The sequence below is a fragment of the Calonectris borealis genome, chromosome 1, assembly GCF_964195595.1.
Source record: "Calonectris borealis chromosome 1, bCalBor7.hap1.2, whole genome shotgun sequence".
Lineage (NCBI taxonomy): Eukaryota > Metazoa > Chordata > Aves > Procellariiformes > Procellariidae > Calonectris > Calonectris borealis.
The window spans coordinates 69883146-69908507 of record NC_134312.1 but is presented as its reverse complement, the minus strand read 5'-3'; the positions used below and the strand labels follow the sequence as shown (position 1 = coordinate 69908507).

Below are 25362 nucleotides of genomic sequence, written 5' to 3'. Positions count from 1 at the left end.
GGTAGCAGCTGCTGCTTTCAGTTTCCACTGATAATGAAAGTAGCCTTCAGGAGCCTCCGACCCTTTCTGCACGTGGCGTTTCATTCTCTCGAAGCTGCCTCACTCACCCTACGTTGTTCCCCTTGGCACAGAACCACGACCCCTCCCCAGATCTGTGGGTAAGGAGTAGCAGGGCAGTTACTGCAGAAGGTGCCCTGGGCTCTGAGGAGGGGCACAGGAAGAAGGATGTCCGTGGGTTCGCTAAGTAACATGCAAAGCCAAGACTTGGCAGACCCTCTTTTTGGCGGCAGAAGATATATATTATGTTATATAGCTAGTCAGCCTGGTTAAATACAATGAATGTAACCTGTCAGGAAAAATAACTAGGGGGAAGTCACCCCTAACACCAAGAGCAAAGAGCAGGTGAAAAACCTGGTGTTCTGGCTTCCCTCGTCTTTAACAGCTTTTGAAAAGTCCTCACCGTGACTGCTGTGACAGCTGCCTACATTAGCAATTGCATTTTTTTTTTTAAGTCCTGCATATAGGAGAATGCAAACCTAATCCTGTAAGGATGCTTCCTGGGCACACATCTCTCCAGGAAAAGCGTTCTTGGAGGAGATTCCCTTTAAGAATTCAAGCCGGGCCTGAGTGAATCTTCCTCCTTTAAATCCTAAGTGTCAAGCAGCAACGGAGCTGTTACCAGAGAAAAGGATCCTGCAGGTGGTAACGGGTGAAAGAAACAGTGCTGGCATGTGGCAGCTCGACTGCATCACAGCCGGGGTCATCCTCCCAGAGAGCCAGAGGGAGGGAGGGGGCCTCCTGCTTCACTTTACAGATATTACTCGAGGGAAGCGATGAAGAGTTGCCTCCCTCCTCAGCCTGTATCTGTTTACACAGCACTCAAAATAAGGAAAGAAAAAAAACCCGTCCAAACCGAGCTCCACAGAAAGTACCATTTTCCCTTGGTATCTTTCCAACAGTGTAAATGCCCGTGGACAGCAAGGGAGTGGATAAACGAGTATTTCCAAACTTGCTGAGTATGTGGTGCTTTTCTGAATGTCTCAGACGCAGGAATCACGTGGTTTCCTGTAAACAAGAGATAAGATCACATCTCTTTTTTATTATTAAAATTTTCTATATGAATATGTAAAATAATCTATATTACTCAGATACCAGAAACAAAAAAAATTGAGATTTCTCAAAAGAAATATATACACTTTAGGTAGAAGGAAGAGAGAGTATGCGTTTTGCCTACATGGGGCTAGCAGCGCTGACTTTCCAAGACGAAGTTGAACAGTTTGAAAAAAACAGAAACTTCTCTTCAGTTCCTTAGAATTTACAAAAGTCGGGGGATATTTACATGTTACTTTTTTCCCCTACAAAATTCCCTGCGTGAAGCCACCCGATGGGCTGGCCAACACATGACTCAAACCTGAATCAGAGTTTGTTTGGTCTTCATTTTGCAGAATCCCAGGAACTTTAAAGAGCACTCTATGATCAACCCCTTCCTGATAAAACACCCTTCGCGTGCTCTATGTAGCAAAACAAAGGCTGAAAGTGGTACCGTGACTCGGCATGTTAGGAAGAAGAAAAAGCGCGACAGGAAACCTATATTAAATACAAAGTAAGCATTGCTTTAAACAAAACTGTGATAAAACTGTACGGCTGTATTAAACGAAAATTAGTTTAAGTAGAACTATATTAAATCCATAAAACTATATTAAATGAAAAGTTAAATTTATTTGGCATGGATGTAAGTGGTTATAAATGGGACATGAGATTCAGGCCAAGAAGCACAAGGTCGGAACCCATCTGAGTTCCAGAACAATCCTGCCGGCAGCGGGGGCCAAAGGCCCGGGACTGCTTAACCCCCAAGCTGATGTATCTCTGTAGGAGGCAGTGCCGGCGGGAGGGGAGCTCCGCTCGGGGAGACCCCCGCCACCGCCTGCAGTTTGGCGTCGGTTTCGCAGCCCCCCGGCTTACTTTGAGGGAGCGCCGGGCGGACGGGCAGCCGACACCGCCTTCCCCTCCGCCTGGCGTACCGCCCCGCCATGACCCCGCCGGCAGCGGGCAGCCCGCAGCCCTTTCCCGCCCCGCCCCGCCCCGCCCCGCCCCGCCGGGGAAAGCCCCGCACCCACCCCCTCGGCGGCGGGCTCGGCCTGCCGCCTCACCACCGCCTCCGCCTCCTCCTCCTCCTCCTCCCAGCCCTACCCTGTACACGTCGGGGGGGCAGCGCCCCTCCCCCCCCCCCCCCGCGATCGGCCGCGCGCGGGCCGTTACCCCCGGGCCGTTAGCCCGCGCGGCCGTTGGCCGCCAGCCCTTGCCCCGCGCCAGCCGCTGACCCCTTCGCCCGCCGGGCGGCGCGTGCCGCGCTTTCCCGCCGAGCGGGCCCGGGGCGGGGCTTGGTGCTGCTCAAATACCGGGAGGAGAGGAGGAAGCGGGGAGGTGCTGCGCTGCCGGGCCCGCCGCGCCGCCGAGCCCCGCTCCCGCCCAAGTGAGTATCGCTCGCGCCTGCCCGGTGGCGGGAGCGGCTCGGCGGGGACACGGCGCTCCGGGAAGGGCTCCGCGGGGTCGCCGTTGCCGTTCGCGGCCGCACCTGCTCCTTCTTTTCGCCTCTGCGGGGTGAAGGGAGGGACCTCGGTGCTGCGAGCGCCGCTGCCAGCCCGCCCGGGCTTGGGGGCGGGCAGGGCGGGAAGCCGGCGGGGTGAGCATCGCGGCCTCCCCCGGCGGTCCGGGCCCACCGCAATCCCCCCGAGAGGCGGATGCCGTGCGGCCCCCGCCCCGGGAAGGGGTGCCGGCGGTAGCGGGGAGCTGGGCGGGTGTCGGGCCTGCCGCGGCGGGGCGGGCCCGCTGGCTCCCGGGCGGCAGGGCATCCCGCGCCCGGCGGCGCCTTCTCGGGGAGCGTCGGGGTCTGACTTACCGGTTTGCTTCTCGCAACCCTTCAGTCAGCTAGCTGAAGTGACCGCTCAGTGACCCTGAGGAGGGCTGCGTGGGGTTTTTGCTTTCTCTGAGTGATGCTGGAAACTCTTCTGCCTCCCCGCTGTTCCCCCGTTTCCTTTTTGCCTGCTGAATCCGACCTTGCTCTTCAGCGGTTCGGTTATTTTTTTCTTTTACTTTGTTTCCTGCTCTCTCCATCTTTCCATAGCTCTGTCTCGGTGCACGCTCTCTGTGCTCTGCTGGTCGCTGTCCCGCTCTTCCATCCACGCTGTTCTCGCCTGTGTTGTAATTGAGCCTCCCCTCTGCTATTTACTCTGGCCTGTCTTCTGCTTTCACCCGCCGCAATCAAGTCACTGGCTGCCCCCTTTTCTCCGTTTCTGTTGCAGACCGTCCTCCCTTCCACTTAGGTGGTATCTCATAAACCATAAAAAGCTCTCTCTTGCCTTGTCGTACTTGGTAAAGTCCCATATCTCGCCCTCAGTCTCTGGTGAGAGTTTTCAGACTGGAGAGATACTTGCTGGGCAGGGGAGAGTAAGGAGTTAATCCTGTAGCAGCAACTCCAGAGGGACCTATGCTTGCCTCAGCTTTCCAGCAACAGAGGGATGTGGGAGTGGCAGCTACAGCAAGCAAGCAAGGCGAGAAAGGATTTCTAATAATAGTACTATAATTTGTAGGAAAGCCTGGTGATTGATACAGATGAGTCAATTCAGTGTGTGCTTTTCTCCAGTCTCGTTACCCTTCACAGAGCTGTAGGTGCCTGTGGCTGTCTGTTAAGGTGGTGAGCGCCTTGGCTGCCTCTTTGTTTCCTGTGAGCAGCACTCACGTTCCTGTGACCCAGCGACAATGTTCAATTCAGGGTGACGGTCTGAAGGCTGGAGCAGGAAGCTGCGTAGTGTGCGAAGTGGAAAGGAACTGGGTGAGCAGGTCCTGTTTCTTAGAAAGGTGTTTCTCTAATGCATGTGGTCAGGTGATGGTCTCTGTACCTTGGAGTGACAGTGGCTCTGAAACTGGTGGGTTTGGGGGTGTTCTTGTCTTCTCTTAAAGCACAGTATTTTGTAGCTTTAACTAAAAAAAAATAAGGTACAGGGCCTCAGAGTTACTTAAATCACTAAAGTCTTAGTCCAGAAAGTCCATGCTTACTTCAGGAGAATTTGGCAACTCTTCTTGATGTTTCTTGGGCTATCTGGGCCAAAATTTTGTTGTAGGATACTTGTTCAGTTATCTTTTCAAAATGGTTAAAATGTTTGGTGGAGGAAGGAGCAAGGTGGTTCCCCAACAGGAAATTATTTTTAAGGTTTTTGTTTTGGCTTGTTTTTTTGGTAAAGGACTTTTTGCAAAAGTCCACTTGTGGGGAAGACTGATTGGTGTTCTGATGTAACTTTTTGACACTAATCAGACTGAAACTCTGTTTTCACCTGCCTGTGGAATTCTAACATCTTAAAAGGTATTAGTTAAAAGAAGGGGGGGTTTTGTGTAATTTTTTTTCCTCTTTCCTTGGCAACTTCTTTACACAACAACTTTAACACTGTTGAGAGTCTTCTTTAGGGTAAAGCTTTGCAACACCTACTCCTTGTGATCTCGTCTATGCCATTGGTGTTACACAAAAACACCAGGGGAGCGCACTGTATAAAAAGAAGCATTCTAGCACTTTGTTATTTGCTTGAATTTCTGCAACCTATCTGTTCCCATTTTCCTGTCTTCTCTTCTAGGTCTCTTGTCTGTCCTTACAGGTAACTGCCTGGCAGGGCTTAGGGACCAGCCGAGGCAAAAAACTTCCACTGTGTACGTGCAGAGTGTAAAATCTGGTTGTAAGTCTTCTGGATAGGCTGCCCTATACTAAGAAAGGCTGGTATGCAAATCTCCCCTTCTTACTTGGCTGCTCCTTCTTGTTTGCATTCGGTGACATCTGCTGAATTTAGGAAGAAAAAAAAGACTGATTTTTTTGGTTAGGTGGTTTTGTTGGGTTTCCACCCTCCCAATTTCTTACAACCAGATTAGGCCAGCTGGCGCTAGTACAGCTGAGACTGTACAGCTCGGTTTCTCACTATGCACCGTCAGCAGAACCGTGTGCTACACTCCACCAGTGCTGCCTGTGCAAATCTGGAGTCTCTGCTTTTGGGAATTAGGTGTACCTGTACCCAGCACCAGGATGCTATACCTTAGGATAACGTGAGGGCCTTGTAAAGGTGCTCAGTATAGCTTTTGATTTCTGTTAGCTCCCAAAACAGTAAGACCTGTGATATATAATTAGGGAAGGCTGGTGTGTCTCTGTGTGTGTGCACGTGTCTCTGTGTGTGCGCGTGTCAGCGCGTGTCTGTATTCACTGAGCACTCTCACCTGGGGTCAGTTATGCCATCTTGTTTCCATGTATTGTGTTTTTCCTGTGTAACAGGATGACAGGAGTCATCCACACTCCGCAGGAGTCTGAGGAGCTGGCAGATCAAACAGATTTTTTTTTTTTTTCTGTAATAAAATGAAACTGCTTAATCTGGAAGCAGGCAGGCACATAGATCTAGCGACTGCCACCTTTGGAAACCTTCCTGGAGTGGCCTGGCACTTAGAAGTTATTGCCTCCCTTATGTCCCATCGAACGTGGGAGTAGGGACCTAATAACTGTTAACAGGTTTATATGCTTGGTGCAAAGACCGCTGGTGTAACTGTGGAGGAGCAGCTATGAGGTGTTGGCTTCTTGATAAAGCAGCTCATGTGGCTGCTCGGTATGAATTAACAAGCAGTAGGGGAATCAGCCTGGTCTATGGTTTTCTCTGCTGAAGGGAATTGAGTGCAGATGAGCAGGTTTCATTTCCACTAGTTAGCAGTTCCTCAACTACTGAAAGAGCAGAATTTACCGGCAAATCTAATACTTCTTTGCAAAGCGCCTTCCTCTGGTTTTGTCTTAGCATGTGGCTTTTTGTCTACGTCAGATTATGGAGTATTTGGGGCTGGAATTATCTTCATATCTGTGTGCTGTGCAAAGCCAAGTACATGCAAATATTTCTAATTAGGGAGTTAACTCTTGGCTTGGCCAAAGGTGCAAAACTCTAACTTGAAGTCTGATTCCCTGTTACTTTTGGATGGCTTCTCTTGGGATTGGAGGGATTGCAGGGGACTGGGTTCAGCTTTAATTAAAACTCATCAGTAATGATTACAGAATGTGTATAGTTGGTCCCTTCCCCAGAGATTTTACGAGTCTGATTTTTTTTTTGACCCAGACCGGAGAAGAAGGATAGGGAAAGGAGGGGTAAAATGTAAAAAGAAATGTTATGAGTCACGCAGAGTGTCCAATCTCATTCTTTGCAATTGAAAGCAATCTGTTAAGCTTCTGTGATTGCCTTGATTTGTACCAGATGCCTGTAGTGAACGATGTCCTGAGATCTTGCTGTTATCTCAGCTATATGGGGAGGTGAACAGGACCCTGTAGTTGCTAGTGGTGTGCATTAGACACCTCCTTACACCTGGATGAGATGGCATGCATTGCTTCCTGCATGGTTTTTGAAGCAATTACTCAAGTATAGAGCATAGTGGTGTGTTGATGTGTCTTTCGCACCCTTCTTTGCAACAGCTCTCTAGGAATCCTTCAGTCCCATCCCCTTCAGTAGCCCCATGGCTTAGAGCATTGTTAGCACTGCCTTGGGCGCTTAGTAGCTTCTGTTCTTGATCAGAAGATCTGCTGGCTTTCCTATCCCTTTGCACCAATATGGCACTGCATAGAGATAGGAGTGCCTCCTGGCCATGGTGGGCTTTGGTTGGACTGTCCTTGCTGGTGAACACGAGGAAAGGGCTGTATACCTCATCACATCCTCAGAATACTCTCACAGGAGAGGACAGTGTCATTGTGGCTTTGAACTTATCCTACCCCAGTATTTTGCTCACCACTTTTCTTTAAAATTTCAGAGCTTTTATTCAGCTTCACTGAAGGTATGAGCAGAGCAATTGGACTGTGTGTGCAATCATTGCACACATGGATGTTGAATTTTTGTTTAAGTGTCCACGAACCTGCTGTATTTTCTGATAAAACACTGCGACCTTTGATCGGTTCCTAGTATTCCTGCGGTTTCCAGTGAATGGACAATGCCCAGATCTCTCTAATGTATTGGGCTATTTCTTTCCTTTAAAGGAGAAAATATGTTCCTTGGTGAGTTTAACTCCTGGTAGTTTGGTGTAATTGTTGTTACACCCTTAGATTAACAGCCATACAAAACAAATCCACTTAGATCAGCTAGTTGCTGTATTTTGGTTTTACATTCACTTCCTGTGATTCAACATTAATCTGTGTTTCCTCCTAAGCTAAAACTGAAAGTGAAATGGTTTGCATAGTTTCATGCACGGTCGTGTAGTCATGTAGTAAAATCAACGCTTTTTCACTGTGCTTTTAGACCTACAGCTAGAGAGCCTGAAGCAGTGTCGAGTGGAAGATTGATGCAGCGTGCTGAGGCATCTCATAAACTGCATAGGTTTGCCTCGGCAGTAGGAAATGTGTGCTCCTGGAGGCGACCGTTCTGCAATTCTGCTGTCACAGTTTCCAAATGGCTCCTGCTGTTTCTTTGAAAGAGGATATTTTCTTAGCCGTGTATCGTTGTGTTTAAAAGAGATGATGCTTTCTTTTTTTCTCACGATGTTAATGAGGCACTGCTGTCAAAGGGCTTTGATCAGGGCTATGAATGCTGTTTTGAGTTACCATAATTTTTGGCTGCCTGGTTTGATGCGCAACTTCCTCTTTGAGGTTCTTGAGGATGTCTGGGCTCCTGTCTTAAGAGATTCCTTCAAGATGATTTTGATTTTTTGCTGGCTTTATCAGCTTAATTATCGTGGTGGGAGTAGGGGGTTGAAATACAACACGATGGGAGAGAATTCTCCTAAGGACCAGTGTGTTCAGTGTAACCAAAGAACCAGTGTCAGGCTTTCCACTAACCAAAGGACCAGTGTCAGGCTTTCCGTTTGTGGATCATCTCTTTGGCTGCCTGTACTGGTACATGGTTGTTTCATAAAAGTAAGGAATGTAAGAGGTGTTTATAGCTATGATACACTTGATGTTTAGCAGGAGGTAAGCCCATTTAAAATTCACTTTCATGTTTTGGAGAAGCTGTTGAATATTGAGACAGGGTTGTATATGCTTTCAGAGCAGATAGGCGTGCTGTTGTGAAGATTTGTCTTTGTACCCCTTCTTCTATAACTGCTTTAAGTCTTTTCTGTATAGCGAATGTTCCGAGTCTGATAAGGTGAAGAGATTCCACTTCTGCGGAGTACCAGTGGTCTGTAAAAATCCTCTTGAAAGTAAATTGTCCTGTGCTCTGATCTGTTGCTTAATAGCTCCGTGGCTGTTGCATCAACATACTTGTTTTAACTAAGCAGGGAGCTTTGATCAGGTTCTCTTACAATGTATTGTTCCTTGGACATGTCTTCTCAAATGACCCATGTTGATCCATTGTGAGCATCTTCATAGCTCCTCTTTTTTCAGAAAGCAGTGCAGATATTCCGGGTACTTATGAGTCTGGAAGAAGAGTTCTTGTCTAGTCATATGGCCTGAAGGTAACCAAAGGCAGAGAGAGTGCCACTGTTAGTGGCCACCTGTGTCCATACAGCCATCCTTTTGATTTTTTTTTTAAATTATTTTGATCAGTTTCCTTCCTTGCTCAACTAACTTGCTAGTCAGGCAAAGAAAAGCCAGATTTACATTCCTCTTTCCTGTTGATATCAGCTGTGAAATGCATCTAAGTTGCAATATGAAATGGCATTCCTGATTTTCTGACGGATGGATGATCTGTGCTCATGCTGGTGCATGGTAACAGTAGTACATGTGTTTAAAACTAAAATAAGGAGGATATTCTTGTCCTCTCGGTGGGACGACTGTTATTGTATCCAGTCCCACGTTCTGAGGTCTTTTGGTTGGCAGTTCTTGTCAGAGCCTGTCCAAGTGGCACCTGCATCCGTCAGAGGCACTATTGCCAAGTGATAAGAGGGGCTGTCCTCTCTGCTCCAGGGACTGAGCACTTTGTTGCTGCTCAACTGTAAAAGCGTGCCAGAGTGCAAGTGTCCAGTACTGATGCCCCAGCAGGGGGATCTTCTAAATCTGGAAGCAAGTCTTGCGTTTCTCTCGCTTGACACAGTCACTTGCACGTCACCAGTGATGGCTGGAGTTTGTTCCAGTGCCCACCACTTATCAACATTACTGAGGAGCTCCCTGCTCTCAGTCTGTTTGTCCTTCCTTTGTAAGGTCAAAAGACTGGAACTGTGATTCTTCAGTCTTTCCTGTTTTCCAGTCATTTCCTAGAGGCAAACAGTAAGAACAGCTTGAATATGCCCTGTGACATTACTGCAGGGTTGTATTGCAGCTGCTGGGCTGATACAGTTGGACTTGTGAACATGAAGCTAACCCTGTAAAGACCAGCAGGGTGGTCTTGTGATGGTGATAGTGCCTTTTCATTGGGGTTTGCTCTGCTTCCTCCTGCCAGGTCCTTAGAAAAGGTAGAAGTTATTTTCTTAATGTTTATGAGGAGGTGAAATGCAGGGCGGGCTTACCTGGCTGGAGTTACTTTGCTCAACAAGAGAGGGGAAAAACTAAGCTCAGTCCCAGATCCAAAAAAACACCTGCACTGTGGCAGTGAAGATCCAAATCTTGCCCTTCCTCTTAGGTGTGAACATGCCCAAAATATGGAGATGTACAAATTCCATTTGGGTCTAGTTAGCTGAATCCAAATCCCAGCTCCAAGCTTTGGGGCAGTTTGAGCTGCAGGCTTTCTGCTGACTCAATTTCAGCCCAGCTGCATCTGTAGGCTGGCTTCTGAAGAATACTGAACAGTGTTGTCATGCTGCCTCCATCGCTGATCTGATATAGAAGCCACAGTAATCAAAAGTTCCTGCCTAGTTTTTGGGTTTTTTTTTTTTTTAGAGAATTAGTATTACGGCAGTGTTACTTCTTATTCATTGATGTGCTGCGTAGGGGCTGGGCAACAGAGCATTTTGAGCCAAACGAAAATAAAGGTTGACAAGGAAGTTCGATGTTTTTCCTCCTAAGAAGTCAAAGTACCTGCTCTGATAACTAGAAGATTGCTACAATTCATGTCGTCATGAAAAATAATGTGAAACAGCAGCAGACCTTGGGGAGCCGAAATAAATCTCTAATAAAAAGTCCAATTGAAACCTTCTTTTTAGAATTGTCTTTAATAAACTTTTTCTTTCAAAAAGAAAAATAAAGCTCTATCAAACTGTGCAACGTATCTCTAAGTCAAAATACACAGCTGAGAGTACTTCGTGTCCAGGCTGAGATGTTCACTCTGTACTAAGGCAGCATAAAGAAGCAGAGGTAAAGATGTCCCAGCTAAGGAGGTAGTTGGACAAGCATCCATTGGTGTTGGGTCTTTGTGTTCCATTTAGAGTTTCAGTGCCACTGAATACTGGAAGATACACTGGGGCTGTTAGGAGCAGAAAGTATTCAGCATGTTTCGATGTATTTTTGCATCAAAGGTATTATGAGCAAACTGCTTTTTTTATGGTTGCTGGAGTGATTGCTAGTGGCATTATTCACATCTTAAAGGAGGATGCAATCTGAAGCTGAAAGGAAGAGAAACAAAAGCTGACAGCCTCAAGCAATCAGCAGTCATGCTTGAGAGTAGCAGGGAGGGGTGGATTTAAGCAGTCTAGTGGTTCCTGACAAGCAGGGTATCTTTCCTAAAAGCCTAGCAAATAAAGTGACTGGGGGATGGGGTGTGTCTGGCACTGAGCCACAGTCCTGCTGACATCTCAAAATATTTTGCCCATGGCTTGTCAGTTTTGCAACTTCTGAAATGAAGCTATTGATGTTGTATCCTCCCTTGGAGGCAAATGCATGGAAAATGCATTTTGGAAGTAGTTTGGAAGCTGTGTCCCCTATGGTGGGGAAAAGTCCTGAGAAACTCCAATAGCTTTGGTATTAACCAGGTGGTACTAAACCATTGCTTTGGTTTCATGGTAGCACATTATGTGCATCCATAGATGCACAAAGGGGCTTGTTCACCCCATCCTTCACCTAGCTAATATATTGCAATGTCTCTGTTCCCCCACCACCCTGCTTTTCTTTCCAAAGCCTAGAATCAAATTCTACTTTAGGAGGACAGTCTCAGATGCGGCAAAATCTTGGGGCCTTCTACACACTGTTACAGGCTGGCATATTCTTTGCAGGCTGAATAGAGATGGGGACAGGTTTTCTGTGGTTATGATAACTTCCTATTTATTCATCTCAGCACTATTTTGCAGATCAACAAGCTATCTTCCCTTTTGCAGTTGGTTTTCTCTCTCTCTCCTTGCAAAGTCTGAATTGTATGTGCAGCTGCTGTGGGAGTAGTCAGGCTTCTTCCATAGCTGGAGAAATATGAGGAAAAGCTCTGATGTCTGCTGCTAGCTGGGCTATTTAGTTCCTGTTGGGTTTATGGGCTAAGAATTGAGTGTGGCAGGGTGATGGGAATTCCTTTGGGGGCTTTGGGCTGTATGATGTGGGATTTGCTTACACTGTCATGACTTGAAGTGCTACGGACAGCAGTCTGGCACAGCTTAGAATATCCTCAGATAGGGAACTTCATAAGTCTGTGGCACTGTTTCTCTTCCTCGCTTTCCAGTAATGGCTGGTTATGTAGAGCAGTTGTGCCTGTGGCAAGTTTTCAGGAAGACAGTGAAATTGAGTGGTTATGGCTTGGTATGTGGATTTAAAATGTCAGGTCACATCATCAAGTGCCTCAGTTTCCCTACCTGTAAAATGATGCGTTGTTCTGTAAAGAGCTCTGCAGCTCAACAATGAAATGTTTGCCTACAAGACAGGTAAGAGCCACCAGCTCCAGGAAGGGACAAATAGGCACCATTTCATTTCTTCCAATAATGATGTCATCCTGCCAAAAATAAAGTTCTTATCTTTCTGCTGCCAGGCAGAGAAAGCAGTGCACAGGCTGGAAGTTTTTTCCATATCAATGACTGATGCTTTATTGCAGTTTCTGCTTTGAAGACTTCAGTTCACTCCTAACTCAAATGTGAGACATAAGATAAGTATCTTGACAACTCGCACAACCAGTCTGACTGATAGTGTGTCTGTCCAGGTGTTTGTATGGAACATGTCTCGGAATGCAGACAAGTTGCTAAAGGAGTCAGTCCTACAGGCATGTGGCTTTGCTGCTGGAAAGAGTATGTTTTCATAACCAGACAGTGGCTGATGCAGCTGAGAATAGTAACTCACAGGCGGCTGAGCTGTGAGGAGAGGTGAAGGGTCTGAGGAAAAGGGATGGTAAGCAGAGGCATTATTTGTGGGTGGATTCTTTTCTGAGCTGTCGTGAAAATGTAACAAAAGTGTGAAGAAGGGACAAAAGCTGATTTATAGAGTGTCTTAGCACTGTTGCTGTAGGGATTATGGGACTAGTCCTGTTTATGGCAGCCTTGAGAGCTATTGAGAGTTCCCCCTCACAGCTACCGGCTGATTCTTGCTGCCATGCAGGTGCTGCTGCTGACGTGCTTGCAGTGCCTGGAGGTACAGCAGAACCCCACACTGGTTTTAGAGCAGGTGAAACCTTGCATGCTTTGCAGCTGTACTGTTTCCATGTGTAGCTCCCCACCTGGGAAGATAAAATGTGTGCTTGCAGTGTTTGCTCTTGAAATATGTAGTATGTGGCAATGGTATGGCAGGGAGGACCTAGTTTGGTCTCTCTCTAGCACAACTATGGCCATTGCTGCCTCTAGTGTTGCCACCCCTCATTGGTGGGCAGCAGCTGGGAACAGCTGCTCTGGTGAGTTTCTTGTAACATTGAAAGGCTAATACAACTCAGGGGTGAGAGGAAGAAACAGAAGATGGGACCTGAAGGACCTGTGTTGCTTGAGGAGAGCAGTATGTACCATCCCTCAAGATGTATTTAGCCCTGTCTAGACAGTTTTGGGGAAACCTTGGAGACTTGCTTTGGGGGAAGCATCCACAGAATTCTCTCTTGTGAAAACTGGCATGTGTGTGGGTGGTATGAGGTCTGTCCTTTTGCGCTGACAAACGGCTAGTGGATGTGCTCCTCTGACTGTGGCTATGTTTACTTAACATATGCCTCTCCACAGTCCTGCATCCCAACAGAATGTTGAGTTGGAATGGACATGCCCCACACTGACTCTTCAGAGGTGATTTAAGGGTCCTAAATTTGTGTTTAAAGTACCCTCTCTGTTTTTTTTTTCCTAAAGAAGATGGAAAGAACTGATCCAAAAGCCTGATTGCCATCTTATTTGTTGAACACTTCAAAGCATCTAGCAGTTTCTCAGAGGCAATTGTTAACACATGAAACTCGCTTGTCTAATGAGTGAATTGAAAGTGTAAAAAGGAATAATGTATTAAAATTAATTGGTATTTCAATTTAAAATCATATTCCATAAAATTAATTCCAAGACTTTCAGCAGCCCTAAAGAGCAGCCTTAGCAAATGATCTAGTTTTACTCTTAATCTGAATGCAGATGGTGTTTGTAGTCTTTATCTCCATCTTTTCTCATTCTCCAACTAAAGATTCTTTTCACCAAATATAAGGTAACTTTTTCCATCCACCAGAAAATGTACTAATCTGAAACTAAAACTATCAGGATTCCAAAGTCTTAATGAATAAAAACTTCAGGTGGCATCGGCAGATTACATTTGATTGTTTGGGGTTTGCTCTTCAGGGGTCCAGTTTTTTTGAGATTCCATTAAGGAATTTGACTTCGCGGGAGGAACTTTGTGACTATCCAAACCCCTTGCATTGATTCAAAGTAATTATCTAAAACTTGAGGTTTCTGGAATTACTAGTTAACTAAAAAAAAAAAAAATTATTGGCCCTGTATTGTAATAGTAAGGAACCATTTTGTGGTGTGAGAGAAATCCTTTTTCCTGTTCTCAGGTGTGTTTTTGACCACCCAAGCAGAAATTTATTAGCTTAGGGCTGGAACCCCTCAGGGAATTTCACTGCCTGGGTGGTGATTCTTTGATTCAGGGAATTCAGTTCATGAAATTATCATCTCCTTATCTTAATTTTTTTACCATATAAGTACTTTGGAGTGTGGTGGGTTTTTTCTTTTTTGTCTTTCTGGCAGTTCTTATCTCTGCTCATGTGCAGGAGTGGACAAGCTCGCAATTTGCAACTATGATGTGTGATTTTTTTTTTTAATGTCTCTATTTTTATGGATTTGCCCTGAGGAGTGTCTTTTTTACATAAAGCTGAGATGATCCTTGAGGGGAAGGGGATGGGAACCCTATGTATTGTAGGTCTCTTCCCCCTGCACACCCATTAACATCTCTGGGTGCAGCAGGTACCCTGGCAGGGCAGGGGCTGCTCAGCCCCTTTCTGTCTGCACTGAGGCTCTTCTCCAGGTGTTTTACCTGTGCAGAGAACCCAGGGAGGACCTTTCTGCCATAACCAGTGTATAAGCTCCTGCCTCTTTTTGAAAAGCTTACGTGCTTTCAAAACACAGTATTTGGGTCTGTAGAGATATAGACAGGCACCTTTCCTGCACATTTCCAGGAACGGACGTGAGGAACATGCACAGGCATAGAGGCTCAAGCTCCTCTTGCAGCTTCTAGTCACCATGGTAAGCCAGTGTGGATAACGCACTTGCAGAGCCTTGTACCAAGCTGCTATGCCCTGCCTTTCCAGGCCTAGCAGTACGGGCATGCCCAGAATAGGTCTGGATCTTTTTGTTTGACTTGTATTCTCTGCGTTGGGAATGGAGCAGTGTGTCTCTTTTCCTTCCCAAACTGGAGTGGTCTGTGCCTCTTCTTTTAAAGCAGGGGGTGGGAAAAGACAATAGTGCATTTCTTTTTGGTTGCCTCTTTCATGAGTGTTTGGACTGAACCAAATGAGTTTCCTAGCAGTGTGAAATAGTCTGACAAAAAATGCAGGGAATCTGGGTTTTAAAGCCACATTCTGAGCTTTCCTTGGAAAGATGTGGCAGGTGGCAAACCCCCCAAGGAAGTGTCTTGGACTTCTATTTCTGTTCCATCCTCTTGCTGTAAGAAAGATTACGTTGGTCCCTCTGCAGACTGATCTTTTATTTAGTCGGTTTATCGCCACCTGACTGTGCTCAACTTGCCCTCCAGCAATTTACTGGAATTCTCATCAGTGAGAAAAAGTAGGTCATCCTAGCACAGTTTGGCTAGGTTTGGGTGGAAGAGGTTTTACTGTAAAGTTTTTGCGAGTGAGAAATCTCTTTGGTGCTACTCAGCTAGTTTCACCAGCACATCTGGCCACTTGTGTGCAATTTGCAGCTGTAGTGGCTTGTGTTGCACCACGCTTCTGCCAGAGCTGCGGGAGAACATCTGCCCCTCTGCGTACGTAGTGTGGTGTGAACAGAGGATGGTGCAACTTCTTGTACCTTGAAAGATGGGGAGGTTTGTTCAGCCTGTACTCATGTTAGGAAGTCAGCTGGCTATAACCAGCCCAAATTAGCCAGCATGGGTTAATCTGACCAGCTGTAGAGTAATGCTGTGGTCCCACATGAAGCTTTTGGCATAGGCTAGAGCTGGGTGGGGATGGCAATACTGGTAGAGCCCAAGAAGGTCGCTGTGATGAATGTGGGTTTCAAGGCAAATGGGATGTGGGTAGTAGAGGCTCAATACTACTTCAGGCTTCCTGTGGTCTAAGCCATGATGGTTCAGGAAGTGGTGTTTAACTCAGCAGGAGTTAGTATCAGAGGATATCCACTGTTTACTAGTTGTAACATGAACACCTTGGTTTTGGGCTGAATTACTTTGAATTGAAAATAAATGTTACATATAAAAACAAAATATGTGCAAGTTGAGGCTTTGCCTAGGCTACAGAAATGTTGCCGATGTGGACAACTCCTGAGGAGTTTGCACAAAGGCAAGGTCCTGCCACAGATTAATGCTAAATCCTCACTTTCCTCTTAATCTCAGGGATTCTGTCTCAAGTTCTCCAACCTGAATTAACATCTGTCTCTCCTCCAGCAAAGTCAAGCCCAGGGGAGGGGTCACCCTCTCAGGTCCCAAAGAAGAGGACAGAGAGGACTGCATTCTCCCCAGCCAGCACACTGTTTAGGGTAGAAGTGAGTAGCATCAATAGGGATTTGAATGGAACAAAGAAAAATGCAAAGCAGCAAAGTCTAAGCCTGTGTTTTAGGAAGCTATTAGTATGATGTAACAACTAAATGGAAAAAAGAGCTAACAGTTAAGAGGCTGCCTGTGGGCTATTGTGTGTTTAGACATACTTGGGATTGTGTTTTGGTCTTGGGGGCTTCTAAGAGCCTTTGAAAAGTTGGGAAATTCATGGTCTCTTGAAATTATTACTGTGGTTTCCTTCAGAGTTTGAATGCATTTTTGCTTTCACTTCCTCCCTCTTCTCCACCAGCACACCGAGTGATTTAAAACACAGTTGTGAAGGGTTGTTACTATGGATCATTCATCACTAGCCCAGGTCTTTGATGGTTAGCAGGCCATCTGTTTGGGCTCCTTGGTGCTTTCACCCCATTTTTGGTCAGAAAGTACCTGTACCGCAGCCAGGTTATTACCCTGGGTGAGGAAGGCCTGGTGGGAAGGTAGTGCTCACGTTCAGCCGGGCCCTGCTCATCATGAGTTGAAGCCAGCTTGCACCAGAGACTTCTGTGTGCAGTTGTGGGACCGTTGCATCTAAGGCAGCAAATGCAAGGTTCACAAACGGGATTCCTATCCTGCCTGCCTTGGCATTTGCTAGGTAGTCTTGTGTTACTGCCACTTGCTGTGCTGCTCTCGCACCTTTCTTGCTCTGGGACTTCCTGTACCAGATGTGACTGCTTGGGCTGCTGGTCTGACCCACCCATCAGCTACGCCTGGCTGGACGAGGAGCGAGCACCGTGCTCTCACCAGCTCCCCTTCTTAGTGGGTGAGGGAGGCCACCCTCTGCACCATGCTCTCTGCCCTCCCTGCATGCCTCTTCCCTTGGGCATTGACCAGCCACAAGACAGGCATGCACCACGGGGGCAGAGGAGCTTGTGACCTGGGTCTTGTTTTCTCCCTTCTTTCTAGTAGGCCTCCCTGGAGGCTTAGCAGAGTTGTGCTCATGTAACTAGAAGCGTTTGATGACATTTAGTCCAACCTTCTCTGTCGCTAGATATTTGTTGGGAAAGTATTGAAATAAGCCTGAGTATACACATGTATATCTGCATGGGGGAGGCGGGGGGAGGTGCACTTGAAGTCCTGCAGATGTGTTGCAATGTCAGCTGGGTGTTTCACTTCAGAATATGCTGCTGTGCACTGAGACCCGAGCAGGTGACCTGTTCTCAGTAGGTACTTGGGAACTCCTCTGTGGTAACACTGCTTTCCATTCCAGCCACTGGCACTACGAAGGGTCGTCCCTCCCTTCCCCAGCACCTCCTCTTGGCTTTAAAGACCCATTTGTAGGTTATGTCGCTCCACTGTCTTCCGTGTGTTTGCGGCAGGAAGGAGTTTCATGTTCCTCATTCACGTGAATAGGGCCCTTCTTGCTGGGACAGTTGTGGTTTTCTCAGCCTTTTTTTATGACTGCCAGTGTGTGATGGGCAGCTCTCTCCAGAAATACAGATATGCATCACTAGAAAGGTCATTTTCTACAAGACATGGCCAGACCCATGAGTGCTGCTGCAAGATGTGGGTTTATGGGAATTTTTTTCCTTTCACCCTTTTCTTTCTCACTCTTTTGCAGGGCAAGGACTTCTGGTCTGAAGCAGAGGGTGGCAAGAGCTGTTCTGTCTCTGAATCCATCATGGAACAGGTTAGCTTCAAACGTGACTGAAGTCAGTCGTTCACAGTGACCAGTGGTTCTCTTGTGCACTTGTTCTGAGATACCGCAAAGAGGATGAGCCTCAAAAAGTGCTGGCTCATGTCCTTCTTATCTTCCTCAGAGTTCCTGCAGGGACCCCGGCACTGCCTCTCTCCATTATGAATACAGACAAAAAGTGGATGGAACCACTTAGGTTGCAAGCTGCTTCCTTGTTACCTCGCAGTGCGACACTCCCCCTTTAAACTACAGGCTGGAGATATAGCTATTTAAGAGACTACCATGTTTATTGACTAAGCTACAAACTACTAAAACTAATAAATCAAATTAATAGACACACCACTGTGATCAATTTATTGCATTGTTTTGTGCAATATTAATCACAGTTATGAAGCTACTATTTATCACACTTAAATCTTATTAACTACATTAAACTGCTCTTGAAATGTCTATCATCCTCCTCACCTCACCGAGTGTTAGGGTACAATTATCACCCTCTTTGTTCTGCCCTCCCACAAGCCTTTTGAATATAAACCTGATGACCAGTCCAGTGGGCTGTTCAAGGGGATCGCCACTGGTGTCCCAGTGAGCTTGGGTCACCAGGTGAGCTTCACTGCTGTCTGTGAAATGCTCAGTTCATGGAAGGTGTGCCTTCTGTTGATCTTTGACTGATCATATACCTTATTTTCCATTTGTTTCCATTTCTGGACTCTCCTTTTTGTTGTCTTTGTTCCTCTCTTTCTCTGCCCAGTCTCCTTTCAAGTAAACAACCCATCCTTAATTACTTTTTATGTATTTGTCCCAATTTATGCATTTGCTACTGTTGCCTAGGCAATATTGGTCTTGTGTGATATTACTGAGTTGTTATATAGATATAGGTGGCCTTGCAGGGTTCCACTCCCCAAAAGGTACCTGAAACTCCCTTTCAGTTATCAGGTTCATCCTGGTTGCATGTTGATTTCCCTTTGCAGTTGGCAAGACAAACCATTCTACTTTAGCCTTGATTCTTCTCCCTAGTTACAAGTAAGCCTAAGCATTTTCTTATAGGCAGACAGTCTGCATACCAGAGTAAGGATTTTTTTCTCACTTTATTTCTGTGGTCACACAACATCCTGCTCTCTTAGCTGCTTAACTGAAATTATTGGACAGTCTCCTGGTTTTCTACAGAGGCTTTGGTTGGTTATGAGGCCCCATGTTCCAGTGGGACCTCTTGCTCACATCAATCTGACAGCCTCGTGGACCTTCTCAGCCTGACTAATTTGAGCACTCTGTGCTGCCTTGCTTGAAGGCAGCAGGGTGCGTGGCTCTGGAGGCAGCATGTGCCTGTTTACTGGGCGTGAATGTGCCGGTGTAGATGATACCAGACACCAATGATCTGCCATCTCACCGTCACTATTCTTGTGAGCAGCTGCGTGGCCCTCTACAGGGAGCTGAACAGGTTTATTATGGAGCTAGTCGAGATCCTTTTGAAGAGGGAGAAGAAACGTGAACCTTGGGGTTTTTTGCAGGCTTATGCTGTTATCTCTGTTTCCCACCTTGTTACTGCTATGCTCTGATTACATTTAAATGGGGAGCTGCTGGCTTCGTTATGCACAGGAAGTAGAATGCCCAATTCCCAGGGGTAAAAACCTTCCAAACACAGATGTCTGAATAGGGGTAAGTGGGTGGTTTGTGCTGAGTACACATCTGTTTCAAAAGAGGAACTCTGATCAGGGTTTCTGTCACTGCCACAGCTGGAAATGTGAGGAGAGGGTGAGCTGACTCTTCCACCACTGGTTTGTAAGAACAGAGCCATCTGTCATTCACCATCAGACAGTTCTGTGTGGGTACACATCCAGGAGTTAGTATGCATTTGCTGAAGTCTTGCGGACTCCCTGGCTAACGCTATTCAGGATGCCCAAAGGAGGCCAGAAAAATGTGTTCAGGGTTGGAAAACAGCATATGCGTAGACCTTTTGAGTGTGACTTTTCCTAGGCATGGGCTTAATGGTGATTTTCTTATGTTTAAGATCAATGGATCTGTCCAGATGGAGAGTGCGCTGCTGTACACCTTCCTGGAGGTATCCTCTGATTGTAAGTTCAGAGAGCAACTGCATTCCCTGCAAAGCCAGGGGATTTTGTCTTTCCTGAAAGGCAGCAACTGCTATGATGATGAGCTGGAACTTCAGACTGATGGCAATCGGAGCGGCCACTTGCAGAATGGTGTGCTAGGTGAGTGCTCTTTTCTCCATCCTACATGCCTCTCTGGTGGTGGTGGTGTTTCTTTCCCCTTTTCCCATCTTTGCTGCTGGTCTGTTTCAGAGGAGTAATGTTTTCTCTATTGAGAAACTTCACAGTGTGGCAGGTGGTGATTTTAACACTTGGGATAAGACAGCTAGTGCTTAGCACTGTATCTTCCCATGGATTTCTAGAGCACCCGTCACCCTGGGATTTTGTCTGCAGCAGGGTCAGACAAGGGCCATAAAGCTGGTACTAATGATTGCTGTCCTCAAGGAGCGTGATATTAAGCAGTTAAGTTAGGCCTCATACTGCTCCTCAGGAAGTATCAGTACTTGGGCTAGGATTTTGGAACAACTCTTGTTCTGGTACTGAGTGAATCCCTTTCTGCTCTACCAGTGTGGTGGAAACTGTTCCTCAAATAGTTTCTGGTACCGTTCCTGCTTTAATAGCCATCTGCAGGATGGCTATTGCCCCTTGCCCAGGAAGTGTCAGCTGGTACATTGACCTCAACCTAAGCAGGGTGAGGAGGAACTGCCGCAGTAAATAGCCCTCCCTCATACAAATCTGCGTAGGTCTCATGCCCCAAGTGACAATGGCAAGCTTTGCCAAAAGGAGATAGGACAAAGGGGAATGGTTTTAAACTAAAGGAGGGTGGACTCAGACTAGATATAAGGAGGAAATTTTTTACGATGAGGGTGATGAACCACTGGAACAGGTTGCACAGAGAGGTGGTAGATGCCCCATCCTTGGGAACATTCAAGGTCAGGTTGGACGGGGCTCTGAGCAACCTGATCTAGTTGAAGATGTCCCTCTCATGGCAGGAGGGTTGGACTAGATGACCTTTAGAGGTCCCTTCCAACCCAAACTATTCTATGAGATGCTGTATTTTAGATGGTGCTTAAGAGACAGGTCCTGACAGTAGTCACTTGAAAAAATCATGCACACTCCCTTACTTCCCCTCTCTAGGCAGGGTGTTGGCTGTAGCTGTCCTGTACAAATTTTGGAGATGTTCTAACTTCCCCTGTAGTGTTTTTTGGGCAGGGTGAGGCTGCACTTTACCTAAGCTACAGATAAAAAAACCTGCTTGCACACTGTCTCTGGTAAATGAGTCGAGTGCACACAAGGGAGTTGTAGTGCATATAGCTGTCATGAATGCACTATGATTGGGGGTGGGGTGGGAAGGAGGTTGTTACTGGAGATAGGCAAAATGCTGTGGGTCAGCTTACCTGCACCGAACCTAGTCTGACTACACCCTGTGACCTAAATCCCGCTGTATGTGTTGGCAGCGTTTGACCCTGAGGTAAATGAAGAAGTTGTCCGGATCATTGCTGCTCAGCTCGCTGAGATTGGAGACCAGTTTGATAAGGAAATCAAAGCAAGAGTAGTAAATGATCTAGTGCAGCACTTTCTGAATGAGAATCTGTCTGGAGAGGTGAGTGAAAAGCAACCTGACTAGCAGTTCTCTTTTTAAATGTTATGCATCCTTCCTGCTGTGACTTTGAAGCAGCAAGCTTGCAACATCTGTATCTTTGCTAGTTTGCTGCTTTAATTATTGCAATCTTAAAATTCAGCCCAAACACTTAACCTTTGAAGATTTGTTAGAGGTGATGCCGTATCCTGTGCCAGTATTTGCCCTGCAAATTGGGTTCCTTGGGCTCCTTCCTGCAGATGGTGAAATTGAGGTAGTTGAGAAGAAGGACTGACTTTCAGAGGCATTTTGTCCTCGTTTTGTTGGCCCAATGGCTTATCTTTGGAAATCAACTGTCTGGTTAAGGCTTAGTATTGGTCCTTAAGATCTTTGGACTTTGGTGCTGAGTCCTGTATGTCTGCTGCTCATCATGTGGGTAAAACTTGAGCAGTATTAGTGCAAGAAGCTTGACTTGTGCTTTTTACTGAAGATTGGAGAGACCGCAAGTAGTGAGACCTTTTTCTAGTGCCGTGACTGTTTAGCTTATAGGCTGTCAGTGTTGGGGGCAGCAGTGGGTTTTGGCCTGGATGGGTGACCTGCTGAGAAGGCCTCTCTTAGGTGGCATCTCCACCTCTTTGATGCTGTTGTTCTCCCACCGGTAGATGTGATGTAGTCCCTGGCCCAGGATCTGATGTGCCTCACTGCTCTGCAAGGGAAGTAGAGTTTGAGTCCCTTGTGTAAGACATCCCTCTTTTTTCTTTTTAAGGATTGGATCCACACCTGGATTGAGAGCCACAGTTTGCTTCCATAGAGCCTTTTTGCATCTTCAAGATAACTGTGGCTTTCTGGCTGGTTTGGCTTTCTCTGCCTGTGATGAAGTTTCCTATGCTCTACAAGCTAATACTGTCTTTGAATTGAGGGTCCACCTTCTCACTGAAAAGGCGGGATTTAATGAGTTCAAACAATCTTTTTTGGTTTTTTGTGGTGTGGGTTTTTTCTACTAGGGTTTATCACCGGCACGCACTGATTCCAGCAAATCCCCACCCCTGACAATTCCCCACCCCTGCTGTCTTGTTCTCCACCCAGTTAAGTTTCAGGCCTTCAAATTTATTGCCTAACCTTTCAGTCTTTAATAAGGCTGCCACAAACATAACTTCTGACCAGGTGGACCTTGCTTTTTCACATTAGTAGTGTAGCTTAGTGTGTACATATGCACATTGTCCCTCTTGGGAAACTGATCTTCCACTGATCTTGGGAGCAAGGCAGTGTTTGTTCCATGCTTGGACACCTTCTCTAGCTCCTGCCTATGTGAAGGCTTTTCTGTGAAACTCACTTGCCAGTCCCCACCTAAGCTTGTACCCCTGGTCTTCAGTGTAAGGTGGGTTGCCCTTTCCTGGGAGCCCCAGGATTCCTGTACCATTTCGGGACTTGGCCGGCTAGGTGCAAACCCTGCACCCTGAGTGTGTAAGGTGCTATCTAAATTTTCCAGTGGTATGTGTTGTCTCCCTTTCTTTTTGTCTTGGGTGAGCAGCTGAGCTCAGAGATAGTCATCCTTATTGCCATCTAGGGTGTGTAACAGGCCGGCTGCTGTGCCCGGGAGGAAGGGGAGCGGCATCCTGGGAGGCGTTGGAACCAGCACATCGGTTACCAGCACAGTGCCGGCAGGCTGTGCTGAGATCCCTTTCTCCCACAGCTGTTGCACTGAGATCCTTCTCTTCCTTCCATACAGGAGATAACCCGGCGCATGTCGGAGGCAGTGGAAGGGCTTGCACGAGCCATCCCCTCAGACATGGAACAGGAGAAGGCCATGTTGGTGCTAGCAATGGTCTTAACTAAAAAAATTGCAAATACAATGCCCTCCCTTCTACAGCGTGTCTTCAGCACCACTGTGAACTACATCAGCCAGCAGCTCCACAACTACATTGTCAGAATGGTGAGTGCTGTCAAACAGCTCGGTGCGAGTCACAGTCAGCCTCTTAGCCGGCCTAGGTTATTCCTGGAGGGGTGGCCTAGCTCTGAGCTGCCTGTGGTCTGTTGGTTTCCCTGTAGTGCTCTGGAGGTTTGGCCAGAAGGGAATGCCAGTCCCTGCGGAGCTCTGATGTGCTGAGGGAGGGAGGCTTGAGGAGGACATGTCACAGCTTCTGCTTGCCCCACTCTCACAGCAGCCAGTGAACAGGGTGCATTTATTCTGTAGGGCAGAGAAAGAGGTGTGATTGCTGCTCTCTGCACTGCAGTCTGTTCAGGGAGCTCTGCCGATAAGACTCAGGTTAATCATGCCCTTGGGGAAGGAAAGCCTGACCTGAGCTGTGATGGCTGTATTTCCCAAATGTCTTGGGCCTGAGATCTTGTCTTCCGGGGCTCCCCAGAGCTTGGCAGAATTGGAAGGAAAGGAATTGCCCCTGAGAAACAGCACCAGCAGAGGAACAATGAGAAATGGTCAAATAGGAAATGGCAGCTCCATTCTTGTTCTCTGTTGGAGCTGCAGCATAGGTGGGGAGACTGAGCAGCTAGCAGTCAAGCCAGGGTAGAGGCTAGGGCATTTGGCCCCAGCTTCAGTAACCAACCTGTCAGGGGAGGGGAAGAAATCCCCTCTGTGTGTGTGCGCACACGCAGGGACACGCACACGCGTACTAAGACCAGGTGCTTCTTAGGACCGAGATTTGAGAGCGGTCAGGGCTGTGATCCTGCCACCCCGTGGAACAGTGGTGACCCAGCTGTGGGGAGCTGCGGGTCTGTGGGACACCCCTGCACAGCAGCCTTGCCATGGACAGCGCTGGCAGCGACCTGCAGCGGGGCCCAGCTCACCCTGTGTCACCAGACCAGGCAGCTGCCTGGCGCAGCACCCCTGTTCTCTGCCGGGCAGCAAGGCACAGCCTCACTGTGAAGGGTCGCTGAGCACTGCCCTCCCCTTCACTCAGCTTAGCTCAAGGGCGCCGAGTTACCACAGAGAAGAGACTGGCCCTCTCGCTGCCTGACTGCTCTGTGGAGCGCTGCCACAGCAGGACAATAGCACAGCGCAGGGAGGGCAGGCAAGGTGGGTGATCGTTGTCCACCCACCCCAGTGTAGTAGCGTTAGTGGGTGGTTAGAGCTGGGCACCAGGGCTGCTCCACGCTGTTCCCCCGGGACTGCTGGTGCCAGCTCTCTCCCTGCCGTTAGCACAGACGGAGGGGCTGAGGGGTGGCGGCAGAAGTGCGGCACAGCAGGTGGCAGGGTTGCGGCACGGTTCGTGGCGCTGGGGACACGCAGAGGCTGCTGCTGCTGCCACCCCTCCCCGGGAGCTGCCGGGCTCCTCGGGCGGGCGGGTGGGCCGGCACGGGGCTTGCCGCGGGGGGACGGCTCTACTGCTGTTAACGCTGGTTCTGTTTCTCTCCCTCTAGCTGCGTGAGTGAGCTCTCCAGCCCTCTGTGTGGAGGTGGATTCATGAAGGCTTTTTATTTTCTTGATGTATCCAATTCACTTTTTCTGTTCCTAACTTCTGAGATACAGCTGTGAAAGGGAAGGCAGAGCTTCGTAGATAGGCTTTTGTAGACTAGGACAGCAATGATGGTAGTGTGAGCTGCGTGCCACCTCTGCCAGTACCTGTAACGAGTAGTGCTTGCCCTCTCTCATTTTACAATAGTTTTTTCTTTTTTTTTTTCCTTAGCGGTAGCAGACTTTGTGCAGACCCTGGCTTGTGCCTCCAGGCGAAATGCTGTGGGCACAGAGTCTGCCCTCTCAGTATTTTTTTTTTCTAATCAGCTGTAGCATTTTGCTTTACTTATTCTCTTCCCAGCCCTGCTCCTGGTGCTGCAGCTGAGCCATGCTGAGTGCAATTGTTCCCAGGAAGGCCTCAGGCTGAGGAATTGGTGGTAAATCAGCACAGATCACCAAGGGGAAAAAAAAAATCAGGTCTAGTTTAGAGGGGAGCTGGCGGCAAGAGGAAACAACCCTGAAGGAGGTAGGGGTGTTTGGCCAGGGAAGGCTAAAGTAAAGATGCTTCAGTATCGATTGTCATAAACTTGTGCTTGCTTGAAAAATAAAACTGAACGAGAATTGTAAAAAGGGCAGGGCTAGGTACACTGTATATTCTTTCAGGGAACATAACCTGGATATGCTTGAGGAAAAGTGTTTAGC

The 25362-nt window shown here is 47.4% G+C and overlaps 1 protein-coding gene across 8 annotated transcripts; it reads left to right on the top strand.

Moving 5' to 3' along the window:
* The first annotated feature begins 2195 nt into the window (after positions 1-2195).
* BID (BH3 interacting domain death agonist) lies at positions 2196-25292 on the top strand. 8 transcript variants are annotated; one of them, XM_075159634.1, is made up of 7 exons: positions 2261-2473; positions 15839-15936; positions 17547-17615; positions 19630-19831; positions 21127-21272; positions 22978-23181; positions 24627-25292. In XM_075159634.1, the coding sequence occupies exons 3-7, from the start codon at positions 17607-17609 to the stop codon at positions 24636-24638; spliced, it is 573 nt and encodes a 190-aa protein (XP_075015735.1). In that variant the 5' UTR covers positions 2261-2473; positions 15839-15936; positions 17547-17606; the 3' UTR covers positions 24639-25292. The 8 variants fall into 8 exon arrangements, with proteins under 8 accessions (XP_075015762.1, XP_075015735.1, XP_075015743.1 ...); XM_075159642.1 differs by having other exon boundaries at positions 15788-15936; XM_075159651.1 differs by lacking the exon at positions 2261-2473 and adding an exon at positions 2481-2683.
* The last annotated feature ends 70 nt before the right edge of the window (positions 25293-25362 follow it).

Excerpts from the sequence above, each read along its gene's own strand:
- BID (XM_075159623.1), top strand. The coding sequence starts at position 19,537 with ATGTGTTCAGGGTTGGAAAACAGCATATGCGTAGACCTTTTGAGTGTG. Across the intron at positions 19,832-21,126 it reads CTTGCAGAATGGTGTGCTAG|CGTTTGACCCTGAGGTAAAT; the intron begins GTGAGTGCTCTT and ends ATGTGTTGGCAG. Across the intron at positions 21,273-22,977 it reads ATGAGAATCTGTCTGGAGAG|GAGATAACCCGGCGCATGTC; the intron begins GTGAGTGAAAAG and ends CCTTCCATACAG.